The sequence below is a fragment of the Castor canadensis genome, chromosome 19 (genome assembly GCF_047511655.1).
Source record: "Castor canadensis chromosome 19, mCasCan1.hap1v2, whole genome shotgun sequence".
NCBI classification, from domain to species: Eukaryota; Metazoa; Chordata; class Mammalia; order Rodentia; family Castoridae; genus Castor; species Castor canadensis.
In genome coordinates, this window is record NC_133404.1 from 7,758,457 (window position 1) to 7,775,811 (window position 17,355).

Below are 17,355 nucleotides of genomic sequence, written 5' to 3' on the forward strand. Positions count from 1 at the left end.
GCAGGTGCTTTACCACTTGAAGCACTCCACCAGTCCTTTTTTTGTGTTGTGTATTTTCAAAATAGGGTCTCTCACCAACTGTTTGCCCAGGCTGGCTTTGAACCTTGATCCTCCTGATCTCTGCCTCCTGAGTAGCTAGGATTAAAAGTGTGAGCCACTGGCACCTGCCTAAATGAACTCTTATTTGACTGCTGTAGATATCAGAATGAGCTGAGTGAATCCATAAACACGGACTTATAAAGAAGAGCCACACACTTTTGTTTACCTGAGCATTACAGACACATCTAGTGACTGTTCTACACTATCCACACCAATTAACACATATTCTGACTACACTGAGAAACAGTTCTTAACAGAATTTGACCCTCCAAAACACAGAAGCACGCATGAAAAGCAAAGAACTAAAAACTAAGCAGACCACTTCTGAGAAAGATCTGAAGTCTTTTAACCTAAATGTAACTGTTACTATCTCAAACACAGAAATGATCTAATTTAAGGACTGGCTATGTTTAGATTTTTAATCACTATAATATAGATTATCTCACAAGGTAGACTCAAATCATTTTTATTGCTCCTATTTTGGAGTCTACATAACATTTTCTAACTAACATGATCTTTCCACATCCTCCATAATACTTCTATCACAAAAAAGCAGCAGCAATACAAAATTCAGTACAGGGCTGGTGGAGTGGCTCAAGTGGTAGAGCGCCTGGATAGCAAGCACGAGGCCCTGAGTTCAAACCCCAGTACCAAAAAACAAACAAGAAAAAAATTAGTGGAGCTATATGGCACTTGATTTACCAAACTACAATTACTACTTCAGAACGAACAGCCAGCTCCACAGGCTCATGGGACTTCCTGTGACTACTAACACCACCGGCATGTGGGAGTCCCTTTTGAAATACTCAATCACAATTCATATTTGAAAAACTTTTCTTTGTTTTTGGAGACAGAATTTTGCTACATATATAACCCAGGCTGGTCTCCAACTCACGATCCTCAATGCCTCTGTCTCCCAAGTGCTGGGATTACAGTTGTGCACCAACACTCCCTACTAAACACTCAGGTTTTTAAAGACAAATATATATAAATAGGAACCATTAAAAACTACCTATCAACAACTTAACGATTTGTGCCAAGGGTTCTGAATATGGGCCCCAAACCAGCAGCACCAGCTTCCTTTGAGAACACCTTAGGCCCACCTGGACCTGGGGTAGAAATCTGGGATAGAGTTCTAGCAATCAGCCCTTTTAGCATTAACTAGCTCTCCAAATGATTCTGAGGCACAGTATCAAAAAAACCAAAAGTAGTCATTTTAAACTTACCCTCCTGAGAGAACAGGTAACACCACTCGAACAAATGGAGGATCAAATGGAAAGTTATCCTAAAAAATCATACGTTTAATTAATTGTAAGAACATCTTAATATTACATTATTTAGAGTATTTTAAAATAATCTATGAGGACTGTATTATTATTTATTATCTGATAATGAGGGATCATGAAAGTAAAATTAGTACCAAAAAATAAGATGAAACAAAAACCAAAGCAAATACAAATGAGGATCAGGCCCAAACAGAACAATGTTTTGGTAAACTTGTGAATATATTCCAGTGGCTTTACTTGTAATGAAACTATGTAAGCAATCCTTCAATAATTATTCCCTAGGTAATTTAACATCAATCTTCTGGCAAATAAAATGTAACAATTACAGAGCTAAAAGCCACTGGACGACTGGGCCTTGTTTCCCTTGGATTTTCCTCTAATATAGAAGAGAATGGTAAGAGCCTACCAGACTGAATAGAACTCAGACTCAGGGTTAGGGAGACAAAAACTGGAGTTCAGAGTCCACAGGAGAGGCAACCTTAAGTTGGGACCTGCAGGACAGACTGCAAAGTATCGGGAGTGACAGGGAACCCAGTCCAAACTTCCAATGACCTCAACCCCTGATGCAATTAGGCCAGCCTGGGTTGCTGCTGGCCAGGTCCCTGACGGGCAAATGGAAACCCCTGTGGAGAGGAATGTCATCCAAGGCTTTAAATTTTCTCTGCGATTTTTCATACATGATATCTGTACTAAAAATAACCAGTGACACAATCAGAAAGAGGCAAACAATAGACAAAAGCACCAAGAGACCAAGTGAGGAGCTAGCAGACACATTTTAAAACAACTGCTGAGTTTTGCAAGGAAAGAAAAGATGAGAAAACCTGGCAGAGAACTACAGATTATAAAAGTGAACCATATGGAAATTCTGAGATTTAGAGATAACTGAAATTAACAAGTTAAATGGATGAAACTTAGGAGAAAAGACTCAGTAAACTGGAAAGTAGATCAGAAACATCTGGAATGAAGCTAGGAGACAAAAAGGTAGAAGAGGTAGAAAAGGCAGAAGAGGGTTAGGTGTCTCCCTAACCCCTGTTACAGAAAGTAACAAGTTGCAAGGTAATGTACTGAAAAAGGTACTCTACTCATTTACGCACACACACTGAGTCCTAGAAGAGAGAATGGGACAAAGACCTAGATGGGAATTTTTCAAAGACTTTGAGAGATTTAGCTCTTACAAAAGCACGTCAGCCTAGGAGCTATAATAAAGACGATGTAATCTTCAATGTCTGAGAAAGGAACTGTCTGTGTAGAAATCTACACTCAATGCAACATTCTTCAAAATTGCAAACAAAGGCAGGCCAGGTGGTTCAGACCTGTAATCCCAGAACTCGGGAGGTAGAGGCAGGAGGAGCATGAGTTTCTGTAGCTAGTCTGGCCTACAGAACTGGACCCTGTATCAAAGAGAAAAGGGGGACGGTGGCAATAAAATAAGACACTTTCCTTTCTGCAGACCCACACTAAAAACAATACTCAGGAAGATTTTTGGGCTGGTGCTGCAGCTCATCTTGTAGAGTACGCACAAGGCCCTGAATTCAAACCCCAGTACTGAGGGGGATGGGGGGGGAGTATTTTCAGATAAGACAAAGACAATCCAACACAAAAGCAAGGAAGAAGAAACATGAAAATAGAGAATACTAAGGTAGGTCATAGTGAGTACTGATCACTTAAGAAGTATTGAGCTAAGTGCAGAACATAAACACGTGACAACAGCAGCACACCTGGGAGGGAGAACACAAACTCAGAGTACTGAGGTCCTAAACTGACAAGGTAGGGCTGGTGGAGTGGCTCAAGTGATAGAGCAGCTGCCTACCAATTGTGAGGTCCTGAGTTCAAAGCCCAGTACTGCAATAAATAAATAAATAAATAAATTTCTGTTGTGTGTAAGTATTAAAAAAAAAAAACTGACAAGGTAAACTAAACTGATGAGTTTATATTGATTTTGACAAGTCAAGGATATATACTGTAATTGTAGGGTAGGATGGAAAAGTAAGAGAACAAGAATACCACGCTAACAGAGGTGGGAAAGGGAATAAAAGAAAAAAAAAAAAAACCCAAAAAACAGAAAAAGGAGCATAGAGCAAGAAATATAAATAGAAAATCACCTATAATGTGGATACATCGAAACCCAAATATCAGCAGTAACATGAACTATAATGGGCTAATTGCTCTAATTGAAAGTCAAAGATGACAGCTACTCCGCAGTGGAAACAAGAGGACTGCAGTTTGAGGCGAGCCTGGGCAAAAGTTAGCGAGACCCTACCTCAAAAACAAGCAAGTATGGACTATTATTCAATCATAAAGAATAAAATTGTGTCATTTACAGGAAAACAGATGTAAATGAAGATCATCCTGCTAAATTACACCAGACTCAGGAAGACAGACATTGCTAGATCTAAAGAAAAATGCGGACATGAGCACAAATGGAGGACTATTGGGGGAGAGGAACCAGAGGGAGGTGGGAGGAAACAGAGTGAATAAGGACCTGAAAGTCATAATGAAACCTATTAAATTCCAAGAAAGATTTTTTTAAAGGGGTGGGGTGGGAGAGGGGGGATGAAAGAGTAATAGAAAGGGTGACAAGGATCAAAATATATACAAGTGTAGCAATATCACAATGAAAGCCCTCACACTGTACAAGCAATATGCACTAACAAGTGAAAAGAAAAAAACCAAGGCAGGTGTGGAGGCATACACCTGTGGTCCCAGCAACACAGGAGGCAGAGATAAGAGGACTACAAAGTGAAAGAACTGGGGCCCATGGCCCAAGTGGCAAAGCTCTTGCCTAGCGAAACAGGCACCACCACCTTTCCAGTTCAATCCCCATGAACCAGGGGAAGGTCAAGATCATCAGACAATAAATGCAGGAAGAGAGGAAGATGAGGAAAACTTGAGCTGGTGGAGTGGCTCAAGTGGTAGAGCACCTGTCGAGCAGGCTAAAATGGATCTCCACTTTTCTACTCCAAGGCAGAAAAAGGAATCCACCCACACAGTGAAGACACCCACTTAATGACAGTATAATCTAAAGCAGTTTGCCCTCTATAATTTAAGAGCATAATGAAAGGCATGGATGAAAAGCAGAACTTCATTGACTCTTCTATTATTTATATCCTTAAATCTGTGATTCCCAAATGAGTGACTACAAACCTTCTTAATTGAGAACTATTATCATTTTTAAGAAGTTCTTTAGAATAATTTTCTGTATCAGGGTCTGGGGGACCGGACCCTGCTCTATAAATGCTATACTGTAGACTCGACTAATCAAGATGTTGCAGAAACACACAGGAATTTTTCAGCTGGTGGAGTGGCTCAAGTGGTAGAGCACCTGCCTAGCAAGCACAAGGCCCTGAGTTCAAACCTTACTGCAACCAACAAAATAATAAATAAATAAATAAATAAATAAATAAAAGCATTTTCCAGCCAAAACACAGAAAGGTTTTGTTTCTTCAAACAAAAAAGGTTGAGATGATTATTAAGTGGAAGCTTGAGTTTAAACCTTAGTTAGTACATAAACTCAGAAATAGACTCTCGGCTTTACTAGGACCTTATAAAGTTACCTGATTTCCAATTTGAGATCCTGGCCTTCTAGTTTTGGGTTTTTTTTTTTAACTATTGAGAATTGAACTTGGAGACTTGCTCTACCACTTGAACCATGCCTCAGTCTTTTTTGCTTTTAGTCTGCTTTTCAGATAGGGTCTCATTACGAGGATCCCCCTGTCTCTGCTTCCTGAGTAGCAGGAATTACAGGTGTGAACCACCATACACACCTTAAGCTATTCTTAAGGTGGAAAACATTCTACTTTTGAAAGACTGTATCACCAGATGGCACAAAACAGTTATAAATCACTTACAATTTTGTCTCACTATTCTAGGTGTATGCCCCTTGTTCATCAAAAACAAATAAAACTATTGCTCCCAATACCTAGCACTTCAAATAGTTACCACAAACCACCAATCTTCCTTCTCCTCTCCAAATGCACAATTTGACTGGCTATCCCAGGATCTCCGGACATGGAACAGAATCTCTTCTCCAAATGAATCTAAGTTTGTCTACATAAAGCTCTGCACTCAACTCAGATGTGTGCTCAATGTCAGAAAGCACTTCCCTAGAACTCAGCACACAGGTTCGCCAAGCTGCTGACAGGTCACCTCACTCCGTTGTGTTCTACTCAAGGTCTTATCACTCCTGACTCTCGAGCCCTCACTGTGGACATCAGAGGCCACACGTGCACAGAAGGGCCCCTTCCTTCCTGTGGCTCCTTCTGAGTCATGCCTACTATGCTGCAAAGGCTGCAAATCCCAACACTAACAACTTGGCAATACAGTTTACAGTCAGTTACCACAGGACAGTCACATACTTCCCAGGCCTCTTAAGAAATATACAACCCTACAAAATGCCCTTCTTTCTGGTGTCAGAAACACAAATCCAGTAGAATCTCAGCCAGGTCGTCTCCTCCCCAAAGTTCTCAGGAAAAAAACAACGAAAACACAATCTGCAGTCACAAATCCTCCCAGCCAAGGTTTTGCATTTCTTTAAAAACCCAAGGAGGAAGTGACAGGGAGGGGCCCCAGGGGGTTTCAAGGCACTGATGAGGCTCTACTTAAGCTTGGCATTGGGCATATGAGCATACACTTCAACAGTTTTTTTCAATATTTTGTTTATTGGTTTTTCAGTTTGTTTTGCCACAGCGCCCCCATATAAATCAGTAAAATTGAGAAGTTCTTAGCAACTTGAATAAATCCATACCAGATTCATGTTCTAGGAAGAAATCTCAGTAACTATAATATAGTGTCAACAATAACAAAACTAAAAGAAAATACTGACTTTTGGGCTATTTCAAGAAAGTAATATCCAGGTATGGTAGCTCAGGGCTGTAATCTCAGCTACTGCAGGAGGTGATTATAGGAGGATTATAGTTGGAGGCCAATCCAGGCAAAATGTTATGGAGACGCTATCTCAAAAAACAAGCTGGGCACGGTGGTGCAAGTCTATAATCTCAGCTCCACTGGAGACTAAGGAGGAGGATCATTGTCCAAGAGGCCAGCCCTGGGCAAAAAATGCAAGACCCCTATCTGGAAAATAAACCAAAGCAAGAATAGCTTTGGGGGGGAGGTCCTGAGTTCAAACTCCTTTACTATTAAATTAAAAAAAAAAAAGTTTGCAGCCATAGCCACGAAGCATACAGATGGCTGTCTCAGCTCCCAGCTCCCAGCTCCCAGATGGACTCCCGGATGGACTCCTTCCTCTAACTTGTGCGGTAAGCATGGCTTTGTCTTGATAGTTTTGCTGCCCAGGTATGAATTCTTACTTCAGTGTTTCTTAGCTTTCTTTTCATTGTTCCACATCTAAGAAGCCTTTTTTCTTAATTTCACCTCCTCTGCCTCAAACCATGGTAGTACCTAAGAACTTTACACTCCTGGGCTGATTTTACCCCATGTCCACTAAGAATGGACGCCTGGCACAGCGCTCACTTTGCCTATCTGTGAACTGCAGTAAGTGGAGTTGTAGAAAACAGGTTTGGGTCTGGTTTCTTTTGTTCGACATTGTATGTAAGAGTCACCCATGCTCTTGCACACAGCTGAATTCCATTTTATAGATGCAACAGTTCTCCATTTTATTGGGATTTGAGGTATTTTCTCGCTGGAGCTGTCAGACAATGCTGCCGGGAACACTGCCGGGAACCCGTCTCCTGGTGTGTCTAAGTGCTTTTTTCTTAGCACGCCTAGAGAATGCCTGAGCTGTAGGGTATGAGTATCGGCTTTACCAAGTTGTTTTCCAAAGCAACTGGCACAAACAGTAATTCCATTACTATTTTCTTACCTTAAAAGAGAAGTTAAGCAAAATATATTCTATGCCTTCTTTTTCTTTTAGGATCTGAAGATCACTGTGCAAAGGACTATCAGGGTCAACCCTAAGAATAACAAAACAAAGTTAGAGAGTTTTTCTCACTAAACTCAAAAATTAACCAGTCCAAAAGCTACAACAGATCCCACAGGCTGCATTTCAGACAGAGAAGCTCTAAAGCTGTTCTCTATACCGTGCCAGGAAAAACAGGTCAGTAAAGCCTCTCACTCCTTGGAAACAGATACGCAGAAAGGAATCACACCACTCTAAACCTGTTCTTAAGGGGATTTGAAGTTAGCAGTCATTTGAAAGAAACTCAATCATATATATGTACACAATTTTCTTAGCTCAAAAGCACGTAATATGCTTTCCTAAAGTTACAATTATTAGCCAAGGGGTTCAGAGGTTCAAGGGGTTATTTGCCACTGACAAAACCATGAAAAAGCAAATCACTATAAAAATCTACATTTGGAACTGGGTGCAGTGGCTCACGTCTGCAATCCTCACTACTCAAGAGGCAGAGATCAGGAGGATCACGGCTCAAGGCCAGCTCAGGCAAAGAGTTCAAGAGACCCCCCCAACCAATAAAAGCTGTGCATGATGGCACATGTCTGTCACCCCAGCTATGCAGGAAACATGAAAAGCATGGTCTTAGTCCAGGCCAGCTGGGCATAAATACAGACCTTATACAAAAAAACTCTAAAGCACAAAGGGCTGGGGTGCGGTTCAAGTGGTAGAGCACCTGCCTAGGAAGAGCAAGGTCCCAAATTCAGACCCCAGGACTGCCAAAAATGTCTTTTTAAAAACCTAAACTTGTCAACAACTGTTCTATAAATACAGATTCTGCCCAAATCCAGTATTTCAAACATAAACTGACTGTCTGAGATTATTAAATACACTTTTGTTTCTAAGTTGTCATTGTCTCACCAACTCCCTGGAACACTTTGTCCTGCTGTGTTTCTTCTTTCTCACTTTGGCTATTAAGCCTCAGAAACAGCTCCTTTTAACAGTCAGAGAACTCTTTGTATAGAAATAAGGTCTAAAGGTCTAAGTAAACACCGCAGTATAAATTAAGAGGAAAGCCCACTTCATTGACTAACATTGCAGAGTAGGTCATTATCAAAAAGCCACTTACTTCTGTAGTTTAACGTGCCAGTCGTATAAACTGTCATTTATGAGTTCCACTGAATAAATCCCTGTAAAGATGCAGGGCATGTTGGTTACTCTTCATTTGGTCTGAGAACTGTTACTCTGATGTAATTACATATACTAGCCAACAAAAGGTAGAAATTTTGCTATTAATAAAATGAAACATCTAAGCTACATTATAGATAACTTACCACTAGAGCTGAGTATCTTACAACCTTAACAGATAATTAAAGCCATCAAGGGCTGGTGGAGTGGCTCAAGTGGCACAGTGCCAAGGCTTAGCAAGTGTGAGGTCCTGATTCAAACTCCAGTACCAATAACAACAAAAACAAAACTCATCGAGTTTTTTTTTTTGGGGGGGGGAGGTTAAGCTATTCATTGACAAAATGTAAATGGCGAATATGAGAATTCACATAATACAAACTTACAACTTTCTCATTATTTATTATTTTTTATCATTTTTATTTACTCACATGTGTATACATTGTTTGTGCCCCCCTCCCCAAGAGAATTCTTTAATGAATTTAGAAACTGCTTACTATTAACTTTGAGAGAAAAAAACAAATTATGCAAATCATTTGTACCTAAGACTTTTCTTCTAAAAACATAGAAATATTTCTGAAAAATGGAATCCTTCTACATACATTGTTTTATATCTTAAGCTTTCTGGAGCATCTGTTGTCTTTTGTTATTCTCTTTATAGTATATATGAATCTATTGTCCATCTTTTAAATAACCCCATAGAAATTTATTTTATGGATATGCATAATTTATTGAATTCTGCCTGAAACACAGTTATTAATCTTTTGCCAATGTAAATAATACTGGAACAATTAAATGATTACTTAACATTTAAAATTTTTAAAACTATTCAAATATTTAACTGTTTAGGTTTTTACAGATAAACTTTTAGACTTCTTACATGAAAAACTGTTGGGACACCCAAACTTGTAATAATAAAGAAACAAGTTTGGTTTCTCCTACACAGTATGAAGCAGGATTCTTGTTTGTCTGTTTTTTGTTTTTATGCAATTCTAGTAATTTTTATTTGACCACTCAGAATTCATGACTGTATCATAATGCTATCTTTTTCAGGTAAGGCTTATTCTTTTCCTTTATTTAATACTCTAATACAAGAAAAGTTTACCTCTAGCTAGAGGTTCCACAATATTCCAAAGTGAAAACACTACTAAGTCAAACTATGAAATAGCAAAAAAGGAAAAAAGTCCATCTATTTTAATAGTAACCACATAACTACCCCTACTGTAAGAGCTGATTGTGCTGTTTCTAAAAAAAAGCTCACAAAGCAATTCGGCTCATACTTTTGCCAGGAGATAAAATCAGAAGTTAAATCTCTATCAGGAAAAAGTAAAAAAATAAGTGAATAAATAATTAATTATGTCAACAATTTCCTGTTTAAAACCAAAAGAAACTTCTCATTTTACTGCCTACGTTTTTTGGAACTTGCTTAAACTGGAGTTTTACATACTAACATAAAGTTAACAAACACTTCCACTTTTCTACTGAGAGCGGACTCTGTGAGGGAGGAGAGCAGCGGTGACCAGAGTCCTTACCTGTCTTGTAGCTCTGCGATCTGTAGATGTCCCTGAGCTCTTTCATAAGCCTATCTGATGCTTGCACTGACCCAGACACGGCACCCTGAAACACAAAGCTTGCTGTTTACACAGTCCACTGAGGACAGAAGTTGAAGATTTAAGTGTCTGAACCTGATATAGAAGTTTACGATGAGACTATACAAACACATCAGCGCTCAACACTAACAAGTTGAAGAAGTTCAGTTACAAGAAGGATTATGAAGTTTCAAGTGAATATAACACTGGGACAAAGTCTGGTTCATTCGCTATTTCTTATCATTGGATTCAACATGTCCAGACCGTAATGGACCTTGCAATAGTGTAGAATTCAGTATGCATATAGTCCAAGCTCCAATTTCTTTAAAAACTACACGGTCCTCACTATGAAACACTACTAACTGAAACAGTATTCTATCAGTAAGACTTCCAGCATGAATATTACAATGAAGATCCAGTTTACATTTGAAGAAACTAAATGACATTATTTGCCTGCATGCCACTGGTTTCAATTCTGTGTTAAGGATGAAAACACACCAATACCTCATTCTAAAGCTGAAGATATGAACTATTTTTTATATGAAATTTTGATCAAATATAATTATAGATACTAAAGGTCACAACACTCTGAGGGAAAAACAGTTTACCAAGATTAGTTCCTAGCTTGAACTGTTTTAAGCCTCAGTTTTTACATTTATAAAATGTGAAAAGCACCTGTTTCATACAATGACTGTGAAGATTAACACAAAGGCAAGTAAAGATAAAGTATTCAGCATGTGTGTATCGTGTGGAAGTGTTCCATGACTTGTAGCTGTTGGTAACTACAAATCTGCAGCTGTTTGTACAAACTAGAGTTAATCTTAAGATAAAGTAAAAAGAAAGTGCCATTGGTTCAGACACCTCAAACTCATTTCGATACTCAATATATGGGATTGGCTAAGTTTCTTCGCTGTATTAAGAAAAAAATTTGTGAATTAAATTATTACATTAAATAAGATCCGAAGAGTAAGAGTAAACTACCCTTTTATGGTATCGACATTAACTTGCGTAACAATTCCTTCCCTGTGTTTGCTCAAGACAAAGCACCTGTTACTCAGATCTCATCAAGTTGACTGATGGTTCTAATACAAGGCAAGAAGTGGTGAGTCAGACAGCCAGACCATCACTTGGCATTTCCCTTCTCTGGCATACACACGTGCACACACACATGCACATGCACATATTTCTATATGCACACATATTACACACAATTCTCATTTTCCACAGTAGTCATCCTTTATTATCTGTTCACATTTTAGAGTTGAGGAGCTGGTGGAATGGCTCAAGTGGTACAGTGCCTACCTAGCAAGCATGAGGCTCTGAGTTCAAACACCAGTACCACCAAACAAAAGTGAATACACAGATCCCACAGTAGGAGAGTAAGCAAACAAAGCAGCAACAGGCTGGAGAGAGTGTGACACAGGATCAGCAGATGGCCCCAGGATGTGAGGAGATGAACAGCATAAGAAGTGGCTGCCAGCAGACAGGAGAGGTACACTAGGACAATAAAACAGGCCTTAGTCCACCAACAAGACAGGGGTGGAGGATGGCTGATATTGGTATTTTTTGCTGGTTTTTGTTTTTTTGGATTTCTGAGGTGAGGTCTCACTCTGTAGACAAGGTTGGTCTCCAACTCGTTATATAGCCCAGATAGTCCTTGAACTCAAGATTTTCCTGCCTGAGCCTCACAGGTGCTGGGATTGCAGGCATGTGCCTGAGATTGGTACCTAGTGAACTGTTCATTGTTCCCTATAATTACTTAGACAAAAGTCGAGGTTCTAGCTATTTCACACACTTACATTGAGGTGGTCTTGCCTTTGAGTCTTTCTAATTTTCTCCAAGATTGCCAAATTTTCTTTTTCGATTCCTTCATCCTCTGACTTTTTCCCATTAATAGGCTCTTCTTCCTTCATCTCATAGTGGTCCAAGTCTTCTATATCCTACAAAAAGAAAAATATTAGCTTATTCTGTAGTTTCTTATGCCAAAAGATAAATTATTCTTGGCTATAATAAAAAGAGAACAGGAAAGAGAGGATACATCCGTTCTATGAGAAAGAATTAACCACCACCCTCCGATTTCCCTTCCTACGCTTGTTTTCTTCAGAGTTCTCATGAATGCTCTTAGCCTGTATCCCCTCCTTATTATCTTTCTAGAATATGCTCAGCACACTATTCCCTGCTATGGCCTATCTACCAACAGTCACATCAAGCAGAAATGTTTATCTCTAATTCAAACTTTTAACCCTCTAACTTTTCTAGGCAATCTTGCTTTCCATGACCCTAACACATTAACTCTCCTCTCCCCAAAGGGAGGGTGCCCAAGGCTGCTTCAGGCCTGGAATGTCCTCTTTTTACCTGTCCTAATGTGACATCTCCAAAGTCCAGTCTTATACCTTTCTAGATTTCCCTAATGGTACTGTCCCTTGCTTATCTTGTGTGGAAAAAAGAAAAGAGTACATGAACTCTGAGCACAGTCTCAATTTCACTATCCAATGGACCCACGGTAAAGGTTAAAGTTTTCATGTGACTCATCCCACCTATGTTAAACTGCATGAAAACACTCAAACAAATGCTCTGCCCCAGCAAAGTCATTCTAATTGGACAATTTTAAGAATCATTTTACTCCCAAACCTACAACTACTTTAGCTGACACATCCTAAAAAGTATTTCATATTAAAAATTTTTTCAAATGAAGGTAAAACCTGAATAAATTGTAAGTTCCAAAAAGTTTTAAGATCAAGACCATGGAATATACCTTTAAACTAGTCAAAGCAGAGAGCTTCATTCCAAAATTTGAATTTAAATTTTAAATGAGAAGCTTCAGAGTCTAAAAACCTCTCAAATTCTATCAGTGGCAACTCAATGTCTGTGGAACCTGCTCTACTAAGTTTACTCTGGCTTGAATGTGTGCCCTCCAAGATGCAGGTGTAGCCTTTAAGAGGCGACAGGGCCATGAGCCCTCTTCCTTACTAAAGGAGCGAGGGCCCTTTTAAAAGGCCTCACAATGCACTTGGCTGGTTTACTGCCCTTCCGCTTTCTACCCTGCGAGGATTCAGCAAGAAGGCCCTCAACAAGTACCAAATGCTTGTACTGTGATTTTGGACTCCCCAGCCTTCAGAATTGGAAGAAAATACATTTCTGATTTTTTTTTCCCTTGCAAATGAGTTGGTTTAATTTGAGATAATACAGAATTTAGAACAGAACAAAGACCAAAAAAAGCAGACTTGGCAGGATTCTAGCTGGGCTTACTTTAGATTCACAGCTGAGGTACAGTGGCTGACAAAATAGACAACAAGCCACTGCATTATGATTTCTCTTTTTTTTTCCCCAATACTGAGGCTTAAACTCAGGGCCTATACCTTGAGCCTCTCCACCAGACCTTCTTTTGGTGATGGGTTTTTTGAGATAGGATCTTGTGAACTATTTGCCCAGGTTGGCTTCGAACCTCGATCCTCCTGATCTCTGCTTCCTGAGTAGCTAGGATTACAGGCATGAGCCACTGAAGCCCAGCTTATGATTTTTTTTTAAATAGAAGTTCATCCTGAAATGCACCACAGACACCAAGACAACACTTCAATCCAGCTATAGGTGGCTAAGTTCTGGCCTAGAATCCAGACATTGAAACAGGCAGGGAGTCTGGGTCACCATGATCTCAGCCACAGGAACAGCTGACTTCCTGCCAGATTTCTTAACTCCACCTGTGGCCAGGCCTCTTCCTTCCCTCACAGACTTCACTTTTAAGCTCCTTGTTGGTTACTGCTTGGAAGTCTCATCCATCTCCCCGGCCTGTTAACTGGGCTGTTTCAGGGGCTTCTTCTCTCCTCCCTCAGGGCAGGACATGGCGCCTGCCTCAGACCCTCAATTTCTGTTCTTTATGAATTACCCAGTCTGAGGTATTCTATTAATACAAAAGATTAGCACAAAACAAACCAAACTTAAGTTCTTAAATAGTTTTCAAAAGCAGGCAGTGTCATCCTTTCTGGTGAGGTGTACCTGGGATTATCTCAAGTTCTCCTTTCACACAGAATTTTGGTAGTACTGGGGTCTGAACTCAGGGCCTTGGGCTTTACTAGGCAAACACCTGAGTCACTCCTCCAGCCCTCCCAGGGCCATGTGTTAAAGAGGCTGTCTGTTCTCCAACATATGTTTTTGCCACCTTTGTGAAGGATCAGATGGCTGTAACTGTGTGCGATAGTTTCTGGGTCCTCTGTTCTACTGATCTACGTGTCTGCTTTTGTACCGTGCTGTTTTTGTACTACGGCTCTATAGTAGAATTTGAAGTTGGGTATTGTGATACCTCTGCTTTGCTCAGGATTGCTTTGACAATTTGGGGTCTTTTGTGCTTATATATAAATTCTAGGGATGTTTTTCTTATTTCCATAAAGAATGACATTGGAATTTTGATGGGAGTTGCACTGAACTATACATGGCTTTCAAAACATAGTCATTTCCTTCCAACAGATGAATCTGGGAGGTCCTTCCATGTTCTGGGAGAGATTTTTCACCTCCCTGCTTAGGTTTATTCCTGGATGGGTTTTGTTTGTTTTATTTTGTCTTTAGAGGCTATTGTAAATGGGACTGTCTTCCTGATTACTTTTCTCAGCATGTACTTTACTAGTATATAGAAAACCTACTAGTAAAGCACATTGGTACATGCCTGTAATCCCAGCACTCAGGAGGCTTAAGCAGGAGGATTGAGAGTTCAAGAGCAAGCTAGGCTACATAGTAAGTTAAAAGGTCAGCCTAGGCTATAAAATGAGTTGAAGTCCCCCAAAAAACGACAACAAGGCTACGGAGTTTTGTATATTGATTTAGTTCATGTTACTTTGCAGAAAGTGTTTCAGATGTAACAGTCTTCTAGTAGAGTCTTAAAAAGTCTTTTTGTGGGGGACTGGGTTTGAACTCAGGGCTTTTGTGCTTGCAAAGCAGATACTGTACCACTTGAGCCACACACCCCTCCCCCAGTCCATTTTTGCTCTAGTTGGGGGTTTCTTGAATTATTTGCTGGGGCTGACCTTGAACCACAATCCTCCTGATCTCAGCCTCGGAAGCAGTTAGGATTACACGCATGAGCCACCAGGGCCTAGTTTTAGGGTCTTTTAAATATAAGTTCCTACCATCTGCTACAGAGATAATTAGACTTTATCCTTTTCTACTTGAATCCCTTTCTTTCTTTCTCCTGCTGTATTGCTTTGGGTAAGAATGCAAGCACCATGTTGGGCAAGACTGATGAGCATGAGCACCTGGTCTCATTCCTGGTTTTAGAGGAAATGCTTTCTGTTTTTCCCCATTTAAGGCAATGCTGGCTACAGAGTTCTTCTATGTAGCTTTCATTATGCTGAGGTATGTTCCTGCTATTCCTAGTCTCTTCAGGCCTTTTATCATGATGGGATGTTGAATTTACTTATGTACTATATTACATTTATTGATTTACATATGTTGAACCATCCTTGCATTCTTAGAATGAAATCAGCTTATCATGGTATAAACCCCTTTAAAAATACCTGTTTGCAAGTCAAATACAGAACTTCCTAAAAATAAACAAATACAAGCTAAATACCAATTGCTGTTAAATGCAAATACTACTTTGGTGGTAAGTCTTAAGCACTCTTATTTTCTGGGAAATCAAAGTCAAGGAAGGAAGATAAAACAATTTGTCCACAGGCATATCATTAGAGGTAAACCCAGAGCTTAGAAATGATATTCTCTCCCAAACACAATGTGCTCTCGCCAACCATAGTTTGAAAGGAGATCAGAGAATTACTACAATGTACAAGACTGAAGATAGTTATGAAAATGTTATTCTTACTTAAAATACTTACTTCAGCCATCTCTTCCTCTTCCTCCTCTTCTGAAGTAATTTCTTCAGCTGTCCCATTCTGAAATAGAGAAGGAATTTGCCAGAGCCCCACAGCACACATAGGGTGCATCAGAAAACTGGTGATAGCTTCCAGGCAAACTATCAATCATTTTACTCGGGTTCTACTAACAGAGCTTATTAAAGTTTAAACATTTATTTTTAAATGTACCTTTGATTTGACAAATACCATTTATCAGCTTTTTAAAAAGAAACCATTCTGGACAATACAATGCAACAGATGCTTTAGGAATATCAAAGGCAGCTGGTCAAATATGAAGAAAACTGAAAAAAATCTTACAACATAATTTAAAATAAGAAAAAACTACTGACATGGCTATATATCCCAGATCAATGGCTGCTATTCATAATGAATATTCCAAGCTATCAAATCCTTAAAACATCTTCCTTCTTACCTTGGAAAGGCTGAATCTTTACATATACCCACTACCTGACATTTTTAAAGATCAGACTGTTATAAAAGAATGCTTTATAAAAATGATAAAAATAATCATCACATAGCCAAAGAACCAATTTTATTTTTCAAAACATGTTATTTACTACAGAATATGTCTCTAAGATACAATTTACTGCTCATTTAAAAAAAATCTAGTGTGCTTTTAGGACAGGACTTCATACCCAGTTTAGGCAGAGTTAGAAAGAAAGAAAAAAAAAAAAAAAGGGTTCTGGACCAGAGCAAAGCTCTTGGGACACCATCTAAGACCCATACATGTGGGCTCAGGTTAGGACCCAGGGTGTCTCAAAGGTCAAGAAAGCAGAATCCAGAGGTAAACTCAGACCAAACAAGCGCTCAGCAGTATCTGAGCACCTGTACTTAGATACTCTGATGACATAATTATCAAGAAACCATTATCTAAGAGAGTAGAACTCTTGTGAAAACCAGAGAATGGAAAGTGTCACATGGGCATACACCATGCAGAACAGACTTCTTTAGACATTTATTATTTGTCTCCTAAAAATTAGTGAGAAAAGCAGCAGCAGACCCCAAAACACCATACTTTACCCTTTTCTTCATTTCTCTTTTCCAACCAAACTATTTTGGGTATCTGAAGAATAATCTAGCCTGAAAGTCCCAAACATGAGTTTGGGTACCTCAATGACTGACAGGGCACTTTTGAAACACTACCTTCAGAACCTAGCCCACAGAAGCCATTTTTAAAATGTGCTTTACGGTGATTTTTATAGCCCATGTCTGTGACCAGACTAGTCCCTGACCTCCACTTTACTAATGAAAAGGCTGAGCAAAGCCTACCCCCAAAGATAAGTAATTTAACAAAAATGAAAAGCTAATAGGGTTGTGAAGTCCCAAGATGAATTCCATTTTAAGATACAGCCTGCCCTTCTCAGAACCCAACTGAAATGACAGAAGACTGTTAGAAGCAAGAGAAAATTCATTGCTGCACCAGAAAACAAAACAGAAGGGAACCAGCAGTATGAAGATGCTTGGAAGACACAAGCACGGAAGGCGGG

General features: G+C 39.4%; 1 protein-coding gene across 7 annotated transcripts in view; it reads right to left on the reverse strand.

The window, feature by feature from the left end:
- Window positions 1-17,355, reverse strand: part of Ube2q2 (ubiquitin conjugating enzyme E2 Q2) — a 51,548-nt gene that overhangs the window by 11,272 nt on the left and 22,921 nt on the right. For 5 of the 7 annotated variants that reach the window (XR_012443994.1, XR_002213218.2, XM_020178039.2 and 2 more), the window contains 6 exons: window positions 15,830-15,886; window positions 11,807-11,947; window positions 9,951-10,035; window positions 8,363-8,423; window positions 7,204-7,294; window positions 1,326-1,384 (listed from right to left, as the gene is read on the reverse strand). Coding sequence is in view for 5 of the 7 variants with exons in the window: in XM_020178039.2 (XP_020033628.1) it covers window positions 1,326-1,384; window positions 7,204-7,294; window positions 8,363-8,423; window positions 9,951-10,035; window positions 11,807-11,947; window positions 15,830-15,886 (494 nt within the window). In the remaining 2 variants the exon portion in view is untranslated. The remainder of the gene's footprint in view (window positions 1-1,325; window positions 1,385-7,203; window positions 7,295-8,362; window positions 8,424-9,950; window positions 10,036-11,806; window positions 11,948-15,829; window positions 15,887-17,355) is intronic. The other 2 variants (XM_020178041.2, XM_074061771.1) reach the window with 2 other exon arrangements.